Source organism: Eretmochelys imbricata, chromosome 1 (genome assembly GCF_965152235.1).
Source record: "Eretmochelys imbricata isolate rEreImb1 chromosome 1, rEreImb1.hap1, whole genome shotgun sequence".
Taxonomy (NCBI): Eukaryota; Metazoa; Chordata; order Testudines; family Cheloniidae; genus Eretmochelys; species Eretmochelys imbricata.
In genome coordinates, this window is record NC_135572.1 from 187,403,909 (window position 1) to 187,417,790 (window position 13,882).

The following is a 13,882-nucleotide window of genomic DNA, read 5'->3' on the forward strand; positions in this document are numbered from 1 at the left end:
ACATTAATTCCAAATTACTGTTACCACTTGACTCTCCTTTCTTTGCTGTCATTTTGATGTTATTATACACACTTAGACAGGTACTAAGACCTGAGTCCTAAGTTCCCTGAATAACTCACTGACTATGGTAGAAACGTAGGTTGTGACCCTAGTTCCTACACTCCCATCGCTTGCAGGATTGTGCTTGTGGTCAAGGTCCTTACAAGATGCAACCTTGCGGGATCACTTGCAGTCACTAGAACCACTCTTGGGGAATTACAACCATGACCACCCATGGTTTCAGCCCGGTTACAACCACTCTTGAGTCCTTGCCTGGGACCTAGCACAATTGACCAATCCCTGGTTCTTACTACTTGCTGTGACTCTATGGTCCTGTAATAGGGCCTCCTCAGTCCTGTTTCTGTCTCCGTCTACAAACCACGCAGAGACCCTTGTGCTCGTTCAACACCTTGTGCAGTTTATTTATAATTGAGTCCCACCACCTTCACAGCATACCAAACGCCATTACAAGCAGGAGAGAGCGATCTCTCTCTCCCTCTCACTGCCTGCTTTCCCCCTTTTCACATCCTTCCTGTGCCTATCTGTGGGCTCTGGCTAGTGGCTTAATTAGCCTTTCTGCCCTGCTCCACAAATTAGACACAGGACTGCCTCATCAGCTCCAGTCTGCTATGCCTGACTGGAGCTGCTGTGAACAGAGTGCTGACTCAGGATTTCATACCTAGCACTCTGTCACACACCTCCCCCCTTATCTAACCGCAAGGTTCTTCTTTCCCCATGCTCTCCTTCTCTTACCGGAGGGGTCACCCTGTGGGAACCAGTCTCTATCTCCAGGGCAATCATCCAGGTTTCCCTTGTGGGGTTTGCTCATCCCCCACCCACAGAACTCACACAGTGTGGGGACGAGGACACCTCCACAGAACTCTGTAGCAGCCCATTGGTCTTCATACCATGGGCATCCCGGGGGGTTACTCCTCTCATTCTCTCTTTCTGCATGACTTTTTATCAGTATCAACTCAATTAAACATATATACATAGCACCACGTAACAGGAGTCCCATTTCAGATGCCGGGGGGCGGGGAGGGAGGCATGACTTTAACTGTGATTCCAGGGGCTACACTACAGACACAAGTAGATTTCAGAAATAACCAAACACCACCACTACCCTGTAGGCTAACTACTTTAAATCTTGTGGTATGGCAACAATTTGAAAGATGCACATGAACAATATTTTATTACACCCTAACTCAAAGGTTGTTTCACAGTACCCCACAACTGAAGCACTTTTCATAGCAGCAGTTTTTGTATTCTTACTTTTCCAATGCGCAAATGATTGATCAAAATTCTAAATTAAATAGAATTAAGTAGCAGCCTGGGGTAGTGGAAGCCCAAGGCTTTGGCTGGGAGAGGCAGGGCGCAGAGTACCAGGTGCAGAGCAGTGTGTGTGAGTGAGGCAGAGGAGCACCAGGAAAGGGATGTCGACATCAAAGAAGCCGTTAGCTGATTGACAGCTCATGGGAGGGATTGTGTGACTCTTGCACACACATGCACAACACTGCACGCTTGCCTTAAAAGGCCTTAAAGGCCAGCAGGTACGAGCTGGAGCCTAGTTCGAGGGCTCGCTCAAAGGCTGCCAGGGGAGCCCTCAGCCCTTTGGAGACACACTAACACATACACTGGCAAACTTTGTTTGTAAAATTATAATGTGGTACAAAACTCAGGGGGAGGGCAGGTGGCCCCCACCCTCCCTAAATGGCGCCCCTGCCATGTAAGCAGTATTGTAAAACAACAGATAACTGATCAACATGAGCAGTATCAGGAGTTGAATCTAACATCAAAGACCAGTGTTTCGCCTGTTTGACTTCAATTACTATGAATTCCAAAACTTTACATCCCATTAGCTCAATTAACTTATCACAGATTGTTTTAAACAAATAGGATGGGTGGCCTTTCCCTTTGTTTCCATAGTGTTTAATATGCTCACTTAGAAAAGGGTTAAATTCAGTGATGGCTTCAAGAATACCTAGATAATTTGCATTCTGAGGAGAGACGGTAAGTTCCTCCCTTCCTCTAAATGCTAAGCCACGTTCAACAAGAAACTTACCAACTACCACAATACACCTTAAAACTTCCTTCAAGTAGGCAGTTTGTGTTAGAAGCAGCCACACCATCGCCCTGTCAATGTGATTCTTGCCTTGCAAATGGGCTAGCTATGCAACTGGACTAGCCAAGTAACCGTGGCATCATGATGTTCCACACTGTAACAAGTCGTCTCTCCTTTTTTCCAGCTGGAAAAGCCAGGGGCTACAAAGGGGCTAAGATTGTTAGGCGAGGAAAATAGTTTGCACATGAAAGAGAATACTGTTCCTGTGGATTTAGAATACATCAAGCCATGCCTCTGATAATGCGCTCCATTTGGTAATTTTTATTCAAAAAGAAAAGACGAGAGAGATCTTTTCTGATGTTTATACTGCTGCTCAGAAGCTATAAATTTGTCATTGTGATTCTGAAGACAGAGCAGACCTTTCTCAATACATTGGGGGTGAAACTCCCCTGCTATCAAAGCAGGCCATTGAACTGGATATTGTTCAACACTAATGACAACATTATTCTCTTTATCAATACTATTCTCTTTGCATTCTGTACAGTGGTAGGAAAAATGGGTCATCATTCTCAGTATCACTTTTGTCCTAGATTTCAAGAACGCTTGCCTTTTCTTCTGCCCTCTCGTGAGTGAATGAGTTCATATGTATTTATCTTCTCTTTGATTATCATGTCTGAGAGAGACGGTCCAGCTTCTTTGGAAAATGATTCTGAAGTAGTACTAGCAACAAGTTTTGGTAATTTGCTTACAGTTTTCTCTCTTTCTAACTTAGCTTTCCTTTTCGCTGCTCCCTCCGCTTGGGAATTAAAACAATACTACTGGACAGTGCAGCCAATAGCAGCCAGCGGTTAGCGCTTCCAATTCACACCCCCATCGCCAGCAACTGAAAGTCTGAAAAAAATTAAACCCTAACTGAAAGCTTAATAACAAAATCAGTGTCAGCAAGGAGCATCTATATTTTTAGTTGTTTTTCTTTTTAGTGTTAGCATACGTATAATAAAATCTCCCTTGTCTATAGTCTATATGTGATGGATTGGAGGTCTCCCAGAAAAGCAGAGGCTTGGGGGGTGTAGTTCCCTCAGCCCCCCTTTAATTCACTATTGTGTGGTTAGGACATAAAAAACGTGTGTTTGTGCAACAAGGTGAGCCAATCCTTGCCTTGAGGCCAAAGGTATGAAACTGAGCAAGTCTGGGGGCAGTGTGGGTGCCAGTCAGCTGGAACCCTCTTGTAGCAACTAGGAGAGGATAATGTTCACAGGTATGAGACCTTTCTCAAGGTTCCAGCAGCCCTTACCTGATCGTTCATTTGGACTCTTAATCCTTAGGTTGAAGTATTTAAATACCTCTTTGGGCTGGGGAGAGGGTTCTAAAAATGTGCTATGGATTTAAAATGAGGCTGGAAGCATGACAGGAGCAGACAGAGTTTATAACTCAGACACAAGTCAGAGAAATTGTTAATTCAAATTCTCTGTCTGGATGATCTGCCAGGAGAGAGACAGGAGCTTCTCCCAACCAACAGGGATGGAAATGTGTATCCTAACTCATGACATCACTATTGCTATGCCTCCTTAGCTGCTTCTAAAAAATCAGGTTCTGAATTGTGCCTGTCCCGAGCGACTCCCAAGCTAAAGGACCTACATGCAGCAAAGTTTGGAGCAGGAGAATCATCCTAGGAAACACAGATGAAGTAGCTGTTGATAGTGGAGGTGGAGTGGGGTGGAGGGCAGAGTGAGGGAGACACTGCAGAGCATGATACACTGAAATTCCAGCAAAAAGAGAGACTCCCTTTAGGGACTGTGTAACCAAGAAGCAGTTCAGTGTATGCCATGCTGCAATGTTAGCTATAGACATGGGCGATGGTTAAGGCTGCGAGTCTTTCACTCAGGTCACGGAAGTCACGGATTCCATGACTTTCCGGGACCTCCAGGACTTCTGCAGCAGCTGGTGCGGCTGACCACAGGGCCACCTGAGCAGCTGGGGTGGCCCCGGGGCCAGCTGCACTGGCGGCTGCTTGGGTGGCCGCAGGGCAGCTGGTCTCAGACGCTGCCCCAGAGCAGCAGTGGCGCCCCAGGCTGCCCCCTTCCCCCCCAGCAGCACCAATGGAGCCCCAGGACGCTGCTCCCCCGGCCGCTGTGCTGGCGGCAGGGCTCTGGGGTGCTGCCCTCCACCCGGAGCAGCAGCAGCAGGGGGGGCCCTGGGCCACACCCCAGCAGCAGCGGGGCCCCAGAGCATCCCCCCAAAGGAGCAGCAGCGTCCCCCAGAGCGTCCTCCCCACAGCAGTAGAGTCCGCGGAAGCACACCCCCCGCAGCACCTAAGATTTAGTTAGGGGTATTTTTAGTAAAAGTCATAGACACGTCAGGGGCTGTGACTTTTTGTTTATTGCCTGTGACCAGTCCATGACTTTTACTAAAAATACCCATGAGTAAATCATAGCCTTAGCGATGGGTGAACCACAGGCTCAGGGAGGCTAGCACACAGCCTGGCCCTCCCCTTCTGCCCAATCCCCCGCCTCCCCTTCTCCTGCCAAAGCCCAGAGGCTCCTGCCAAAGGCCACCAGCCCACTTCCCCCAGCCCAAGAGCGCTGGCTGCCGGGGCCTGAGCCCCAGTGCCCCCAGCCCCACCAAGCACAGGGCAGGAAACCTCAGCGCCTCCAGTCCTGGAGCACCAGGTGCCATGGCCCCAGCACCCTCAGCCCTGGAGCCCTGGGTGGCGCAGCCCCAGTGCCCGGGGGCACCCCAGTGCTGGACAACCTCAGCCACCCCAAGTCCTGGACACAGGCCGGCTGCCCCAGCCCCCACACACTTCCCGAAAGAGGAGCAGCCTGCCTGGGCTGGGGCCAAGAGGGAAGTGGTAAGCAGGAGGGGGCCTCGGGGTAGAGTGTGGGCATGGCCACGCGGGGTTGTTTGGGGAGGCATAGCCTTCCCCCACCTACAATATGTGCCTCCTATGGCTATAGCTCTGGGATAATCAGCTTTTGGCTTTCTCAGAGCATTCTAAAGGTGAAAAGGAAACCTCAATCATTTGGGGATTTTTCTTGTCCCCCTCCCCTTGGGTGGCTCGGTTTTTCTGATTGAGTGTTCCTTGCTTACAAGAAGAACAGGGGAGCCTGAGTCTCAGCAACAGCTTAGGACTCTCTCCAACTCACGATTTGGGTAGGGGAAGCAGCTCTCTTCACCGTGCTTTCAAAACTTACTCAGCATCATGGGTAAGATAACTGTAGTTTTTTTAGGTGATTTATGAAAGCAGACTGGGATTGGGCTGGGATGGGGGGGAAAGATGGAATGAGAAACAGACAAGATGACCTACCCTTTTACTTTTACCTGGTTCTTCTCTTGCTGAGTTTGTGTTTGCAGTTCATTAGCCTGTTTCTGCTGCTAAAATGAATACACCTGGAATATTTTAAACTAGGGGGAATTGCAGGTCTTTGTCTCTTTCCCCTGTTCTCTTCAGCAGTTCCTGTGTGCTTATTTTGTTGGAAGCAGCAGTGCTTTCGTCCTTCAAGCACCTTGTGCTGCATTGCAGCTGAGCACTCCATAGATGACTTAATCTCTGCACTTTACCTCAGTGTGAGGCTCAGTAGCTCCAAATCAGCTTCTCTGCATAGCCTGCCTCCTGGCTCATGTTCCCTCCCTGGTGTTTCTCTAAAAGGGTTCCTCCCAAAACTGATGTTCCTCCCTCCGGGCTCTGTCTGTGCAGACAGTATACATAGGAAATGCTGCAATCTAACAGGTCTGATTCCCACAGCTTCCCTCAGTCTTTTCACAGAAGTGCTCTGAAATGGGGAATGGCCATTTTAACAGCCTCTGAGATGTTGTATTATGTATGAAAAGTGTCAGCTGGGGCAAAATTGTGTCTAATTCCTTCGGCTGAGTAATTGAAGTAGGAATAGTTCAAACTGTGTTTCATCCACATTTCTGTTCCCTTCTAAATCTGTCGTTTTTCCTGATTTGCTTCCTCAGGAGCAAGAAGAGGAGGAGATGGAAGCAGAGGAACAGGAAGAGAATTGTCAGCTTGATCAGGAGAAGATGAAGATCACAGAGGGGGGAAATATGGTGAGCAAAAGGCCTACACAGTCTGATAGGCCTACACATAAGGAACAAAAGGTAGAAGAGTAATGTTGTCTTGTGGTTAATACCTGGGACTGGAAGAAAGGGCATCTGGATTCTATTCCCAGCTCTACCACAGATTCTGTGATATTGGGCAAGTCACTTAATCTCCCTGTGCATTGGAGAGGATACTTGCCAAGCTCACAGAGGAATTGAGGCTTAATTTACTGCCTGAAATTCTTGAGTTTTAAAGTACTTTATACAAGCAAAATGTTGTTGAGCTGTTCAGTTTTAAAATGATGATTGTGCATGAACTCATGTAATTCTGTATACATCTGTCCTGTGGTCTGGGTGACATAGTGAGCTTTTACATGATGCATTTTACATCAGGCCACTTAGTTGCCTAAATATGGTTTAATACTCTAATTTTTGGCACCTTTAAAAAAAATGTGGCTGTATTTTCTAGAGGTTTGCCCTGTCTTGTTTCAAATGATGGGGCTTTTGCCACTTCCTTTAGCAAGCTAATTTGCCTTCTAATAAACAATTACTGATAGTCAGCCTAAATTTGCCTTTTATCCCTTTCATCATTTTACACTCATTCATACCGTTGGGTCCAGATTAGATCATTCCTTTCCCTTCTTGTTGGTGCTTATGATTATAAGATCTAACACTCATTCTCCTTTTGCTGTCACTTTCATTTTTTAATGTTCCTCTTTCCTGTCATTCTGGACATTTCATACAGATCTAGTTTTAAAAGACTCACCTGACTCTGGATTTTGTTACAAATTTGAAACTCAGGCTAGGCCCTGTAGGGGAGGAATGGTGTCTAGTGGGGAATGGGTAATTGGTTTTACCTATCATCTCTATTAAAGATCTTGAAGGAGTAAACAGCATGTTCATGAAACTTGATGTCAAAGAGTACATGTCCTCTATAGCATCCTCTGCTGGGCAGCGATGGCTCTGCAGCACCCTGCCTCAGTTTCCCCTTCACAGATTCCCAGGAATAATCCATAGAGGCATATGTCCAATAACCACACCTCTTCTTGGCGACTGGGTTATTAGCATAAAATAAACCCAAAGTGAAGTCTATCCTCACCCCTTCATTTCCTGTGGAGAGGTGTGATGGGGAGGTTCCAAACTCATCTTGGGACAAGAAACTCTCAGTCCTCTCCAGCCACTTGCCTCATAGGGGTGGAGGGGAGTGAGCTCCAGGAAGGAGCTGGAAACAATCTTTCTTCTTCTGTCCATGAGACTCCTACTGCTATCCCCCTGTGGATGGGTTGGGTGATTCCCCACACCGAGCACTCTGGGGCAGGTGTGTTGCAAATACTAGAGAAAATAGAAGTATTCAAGGGGGAAAACAAAAGTTAAATAGCTCTTGGGAGGGGAGAATAACCAAAACTGCAGTATTCAATGGGAGGGAGAAACCTGGAGAACAGAAAGGCCTAAAGAGCCATAAAGTGAGAAGCAAATAATACATAAATTTGGAATATAATGTGGTAGCAGAATAGGCCAGTGCAATGATAAATGTTTGACACACACATAAAAGTGGCACAGATTGAGAAGGCAATAATCCCTCTGTCTCTGATGCAAGTGCATCAGGAATACTGCAGTCAGTTCTGGTTCCCATAGGCCACGCTCATCCTGACGTGGGGCCAGTTCAGCACCCTGAGGTCTTCCCTAACTTGTCACCTGGCTGCAATTGCCCGGGTGGCTTCCAGCATGCAGAATAACTAGGGCACTCCAACCATTCCCTTTTCTGCCTTCACACAGCCTGCCCCAAAACATCCCTTGCACAGAGGGGTGCTGTCAAGGTTTCCACAGAGGGTTTCCCATGCCAGGGATACTCATGGGGCAGGGGGCTTTAAAGCCCACTTTTATTGGCTCAGCTTGTGCAACAGAGCAGAATCCAGTCCGTGATTACCAGAAAGGTATCAAGGAATTAGAGTTCAGAGGAAAGCAACAAAAATGTTCACAGATCTGGTGGGCCTTGACCAAGGGAAGATAAAAAGTGCCACTTTGGAGGAGAGACAATTTTTTACAAGTATTTGAAGGGTACAAACACGGAGGAGGCAGAGGAATTATTTAGGGAGGCACAGGGGAGTATTTCTAGGAGTGATGAGATGAAAAAAGGGAGAAAATTAGTATGAATATCAGAAAAGACATTCTAAGATACCTACTAGGATGTAGAATAATGTCCCAAGGGAAATGGTAGGGGTACCATCGCTTGGAACACTTATAACTACACTGAACAGTGCACTATTGTTCTGTAGGGAGCAATCTTGCTCTGACAGAGGGATAGACTAGACATGACATAACAGATCTGTTTCACTTCCAGCTTTAAATAATTCTATGACAGACTCATGAACCTTTCAAAGGTTCTTGGGCCTACTTATGATTTCACCATTCACACTTGTCACAGGGTTTGATACAAGACTAGGTGAAATTTAATGGTTTCCACTAACTTCATGTTGAGAATTTAGGTTTGTTGGAAACCAAAACCCAGTTGGGAAGAGGGAGTGGTTAATAACTCTAAGGGTGAAAGGGAGGAAATTGTTCATACAAAATAGAACCTCATTCTGTCCCTCTTCCACTTATTTTCTTGCTTGTCTCCTGCATCAGATACATGATGCTAGTGATGTCTTGTGCAGGCACAGTATGAGGATCCTACCCACAGTGTTGGAAGGACTTTTTATTCTGTCTCTGCTCCTTGCCCTGTGACTGAATGGTTGGATTGTTGCAGGCCAACAGGCACTGAGTAGGAATTCTTGTTTCAGATGCTGATGACCTTCGATGAGGTGGCTTTGCATTTCTGTGAGGCAGAGTGGGGCCTCTTGGATGAAGAGCAGAGGGAAATCTACAAGGAAGTCATGCACGAAAATTATGAGACTCTGATCTCCCTGGGTACGACTCTCGTACATATAAGAAGCTGTGCAGTCTCGGAAGTGTCTATGGTCAGCTTCTGCTCAGTGTCCTTCCCTGCCTCCTTAGAATTAGAAGATCAGTCCCTGTGGTGCCCAGAACCAATGCAAGAAGAGACCATCCTCGCCATACCAATTCCCTTTCAAAGGAGGATTCTGAAATACAACAGTGGAGCTAATTCCCAGAGCTTTCTATTGGGATAGAATAGTTTGTACCTATACCCTCATTCTCTCACCATTGTATTACGTACTAAGACTGGCTTTGTCTTTGCAAGAGGGAAAACTCCTGTGGGAAGAGCCCTAGGGCTCATTCTTGAACACAAAACCAGAGTTTCTATGCAGGCTTAGAAATGGATAAGTAATTTAATTTTTACACTGTGTCAGTTGTCTTATTTTCCTGTGTGTAGAGATCCCTGATTCTCCTTCAGAGATTACAACACATCTCCCAACAGTTACTAACTCTTCCAACAGGACTCATGACAATGTTCTCTTTATTTGGATTATACCCTTGCTTCTAGTAAAACAACGTGGGCTTATAAAAATCATGACCATTCTTTGTGACAAGCACTCAAACTTTAGCCAGCTGTTAACACATCTTTTCCAATGACCAGGATTTCCAATTCCCAAGCCTGAGATGATAGCCCAGTTGGAAAGAGGGGAAGAGCCATTTCTCCCAGATCTCCAGCACTCTGAGGAAATGGAAATCCTGATGGTCGACTGCACAGGTGAGGCAACGAGTGAAATAAAAAGCTGGGATTCTAATAATAATGTATCTGCTTTCTTTCATCTTGTTAGCTGATGTGCGATGGCTGAGTCTGTGTCCTGTTGTCCATGTGCAATAGCAAAAAGAAAATGTCATGATTCTTACCCTGAATCATGGAAATAAACCTGATCATCAGTTTCATTATATAGTCACAATATCAAGTTCTATGCATACACCATTTCTAATGAAAAAAAACAACAGCTTAACTTCTCTATTAGAAGAGAGAATGCGTTGATTCTCCATGGTGGTCATGGATGGCAGCAGGATAGGTATCTCAAAGCGGTAAAGCAAAAAAAAAAAAAAAAAGAAATGAATAAAAAATAAAGGGGGTGGGTGAACAGTTAGCTAGTTTTGGTCTTCTGAGGAAAAAAGCTGCTGCCCCACTACCACATCCTCTGATCTATAGCAGAATCTTATTTGTTATATCTTTGTACATGAGTGCTTGAATCTTTAGCCCAGAATTTAACCATTGTTCCCTTCACAGAGTTGATTAACCTGCATAAGTAAACACTGTTCGCAGAACTATCCATTTCAGATTCTCTTTATGCTCTCTCCATATCCCATTATCTCTTTCCCCTTGGCTGCTTACTCCTTCTCAGGGTCCCTCTGTCTCTTGTCTCTTCCCCCTCACTCCTCTTCTCTCCTCCCAAAGAACCACAGACTTAAGTTACATTTCTCAAACAAGAACCACAGATAGGTGTGAACTGGGTTTGGAGGTGAACGAGGGAGTATTCTTGCCACTTCCTGCAGTGCACCTTAGGAGTCATTTTGTACAGTTCTGCCTTTGTTTTGCTGTCTCTTCATCATTCTTCCTCTTTCTTGTTTCCTCTGCTTTCCCTTGTCTCCTGATCTCCATTGCACTCTGGTGCAATCTGATTTATGCTATTTATCCCCTTCAACCCTAGAACCCAATTCTAGCTCGTACAACCCTTTCTTGAAAAGGCCTGAGTGATATCTAGACCCCCTCCTCTACAACCCTGATCCATTCCGATCCCTCTCCTACCCATTTCCAGAACCCCAAAAATCCCTGTATTGGCCAGGCTTCTTAATCCACTCTCCTCCATCCTGCACACAGAACCTTAACCCTTGCCAGATGCCCTACAACCTTCTCACAGGAAGGCCTGGTAGCTAGGCCTCCTTCACCACAAACCTAATCCATTCCCTGTCCCACCCATCCACAGGTCTCAAAAGTTTCATCTGTCCACCCTGCAAGCCTTTGGAGAGAGAGATTCTTCTTCCATTTGCAAATCACCCTAACGATTGGGTTGAACTTTGAAGATTTTCTCTAAGGAAACAGCATAGGAGATTCAGGGTGGGATCCACTAAGAGACTTAGGGGTTGTAATGCTGAGTGTCACAGCACCTAACTTTTAGGCGCCTAGAAAAAAATACAGGAACAACACTGTGATCCACATAGCCTGAATTAGGCACCTTGGTTCCCTGTACAATGAAGGAAGAGAGCTAGACGCCTAAGAATGCGATCCACAAAAGCTAGCAAGTTAGGTGTGGACTCGCCTAACCTAGCCAAAGGGAAATGCTGACCAGAGGAGTGTGTACTAAGCTCCATCCTTCTCAGAGACACCTAAGTCTAGGCAGCAGGGAGGCACCTATATGTGCTTAGTGATCCACAAACAGGAACCAGCCACCTAGAGTCAATTCGATTAGGCGCCTAAGCTGCTTCTTGAGGGAATGCATTAGGCTCCTGCCTTGCTCCACACAAAATGGCCAGGGGAGGAGGCGGTGGTGGTGGCCACCTTACAACTTTTAGCTCAGTGATCAGAGCACTCACTGGGGATGTGGGAGACCTAGGTTTAGTTCTCCCTCCTCAGGCAGGCCGGGGGGAGAAAATTTGAACAGGAGTCTCCTACCTCAGGAGAGTGCTCTAACCACTTGGCTATGGGATATTCTGCTGTAGGGCTCTCTCAGTCTCTCTTGTGGAAGCTGTTCCACTGTGGACAAATAATTAAAGTGACTGGAGCAGGGGCCCTAGACCCAGTGTCTCCCACCTACCGGTGGGTGCCCTAATACTGGTCTACAGAGTCATTTCACTCTCTCCGGCCCCAATGACTGGGTCCAAAGTTCAGGAGCCGCTTGTCAAGTTTGCTTCAAACTTGGTAGAAAACTTCTACCTCAATTGCTGATCAAACCTCCTAATTTTGAGGCCAGTTTGACTTTTTTGTGAATTCTTGGGCTGGATGCCAAAATTGAGCTAATGATGGAAACCCAGTTTCTGCTTTCTCTATAGAGATTGCCATCACTCCCTAACAGCACTGAAAACTGATTCCATAACAAATTGCTTCTGGCTGTCACCCCTCCCAAATTCATGCTTTGCAGACTGTGAATTGTGCATTCACACAGGCACAGAGAACAAGTAGTGGGGAGTCAGGTAGCAACAGGACACCATTCATTTATGTGTGGTGGGAATGGAGTGGAAGAAAGGTGCTGATTTTTTTTTTTTTTAAGCAGCTGAAGACAGAGAGCACTTAACATTCAGACCTGTCCCACACTGCTGCAGTGTGGTGCACATGTGGTCATTTGTCAGTGGGGTTTTTTGGTTTTGGGCGGCTTTTTTGCACTCAGGGAAGGAAGGAAGGGGATAAGGAGTGGTACCTCGGATCCAGAAAACAAGGTGATGGTTTTCGTAGACATTCGCTGTATTAGAAAAGGGACGTCACATCACAGGATGGACGGATTATGAATTGTCCGTTGTGAGATAAACTAATTTACAAACAGGCTCCCATAGCGGTACCATGCATAGAATGTATCTGTCAATAAGTAGGCGTCATACGCCATCCTTAACGCAGCACACTGCCCCTGGCATGGAGGATAAGTTCACCAATGGCTACTAGCCAAGATGGTCAGTGATGCAGCTCCATGCTCTGGGTGTCCCTAAGCCTCTGACTGCCAGATGCTAGGACTGGATGACGGGATGGATCTTGTGATAATTACCCTCTTCTTCTTCATTCCTTCTGAAGCACCTGGCATTGGCTACTGTCAGAAGACCAGATACTGGGCTAGATAGGCCATTGGTCTGACCCAGTATGGCTGTTCGTAAGACAATTTCCAGATTCTGCTCCCAACCTGGGTCTTGGCTTTGTCACCTAACTCAAATCTATGACAAGCCTCAGCCTAAACTTCATTGCTGAGCTACACAGGTAGCTTCATTGCTGAGCTTAGGGTTTCCATCCAGGACCATCTCCTTTCTAGTTCCCTTTCTCTAAAGAACTGTTTCAATCTACTGTTCATATTAATAACCTAGGCAGAGTCAATGAGTTTACCTGCTACAGTGATTCAGTAGAATTTCAGCACTTGTGTGCAGAGTTCTAATACCCACTAATAGGGTGAGCCAAGAGGAGAGAGCCCTGCTAATAATACTGTGCAGGGGCAGTTTATGGGAATGCATATGAAAGGGAGCACACACCTCCTGTCCAGCTGCCATTCAGTGCTGCATGGTACTCAGAAGTTATCCGTCATGGCTTTCCTCCAATTCTATCTGATTTTTAGCAAAAAAAACCTCCTCTTTTACTTGTGTGATTATTCAGATAGCAGGGGAAGGAGGGGCGGCGAAGAGGGAGATTTTAATGGGAGCAACTGCCACTCCAAGCCTTTCCCCAAAAAGGGAGAAAAATATTCTGGTCTCAGCCTTGGGATGATAGTGCTGGGGAGCCCAAATGACACAAAAATAATGCAAGGCAACTTCCTTTTGTGTCGTCCAAATGTCCAGAAACAATCAAAACCAGGAACAGTCTCACTGGGATTGCAGTCTCTGTCAGTGGCATAGACCTCAGTTCAGGGCATGCGATTTATTCCCCAGTTACTACTCTTCCGCAGACTGGCTTAGGGTGTGGGGGAAACTACAAATCTGCTAGTCTTCCTTCCTAGGACTCCTTCTCCCCCCAGAGTTCTCTGCTTCTGTCTCACTGGTTTTGCCTCACTCAGACACAGCTGTCAGTTCCTCCTCTAAGCAGCTGAATTAATTCCAATTCTGGGAGCTCAGGTAACCTCCTTTCTGCCCAGTAAAGGGGCTTAATCTCTCTTCCTGATTCCCTCA

The 13,882-nt window shown here is 46.3% G+C and overlaps 1 protein-coding gene across 1 annotated transcript in view; it reads left to right on the plus strand.

Annotated features, from left to right (window-relative positions):
* LOC144264405 (uncharacterized) overlaps positions 1–13,882 on the plus strand; it is a 71,561-nt gene that overhangs the window by 28,422 nt on the left and 29,257 nt on the right. Inside the window, 3 exon segments of the mRNA XM_077816195.1 lie at positions 6,062–6,154; positions 8,926–9,052; positions 9,681–9,794. Coding sequence (XP_077672321.1) covers positions 6,062–6,154; positions 8,926–9,052; positions 9,681–9,794 — 334 coding nt within the window.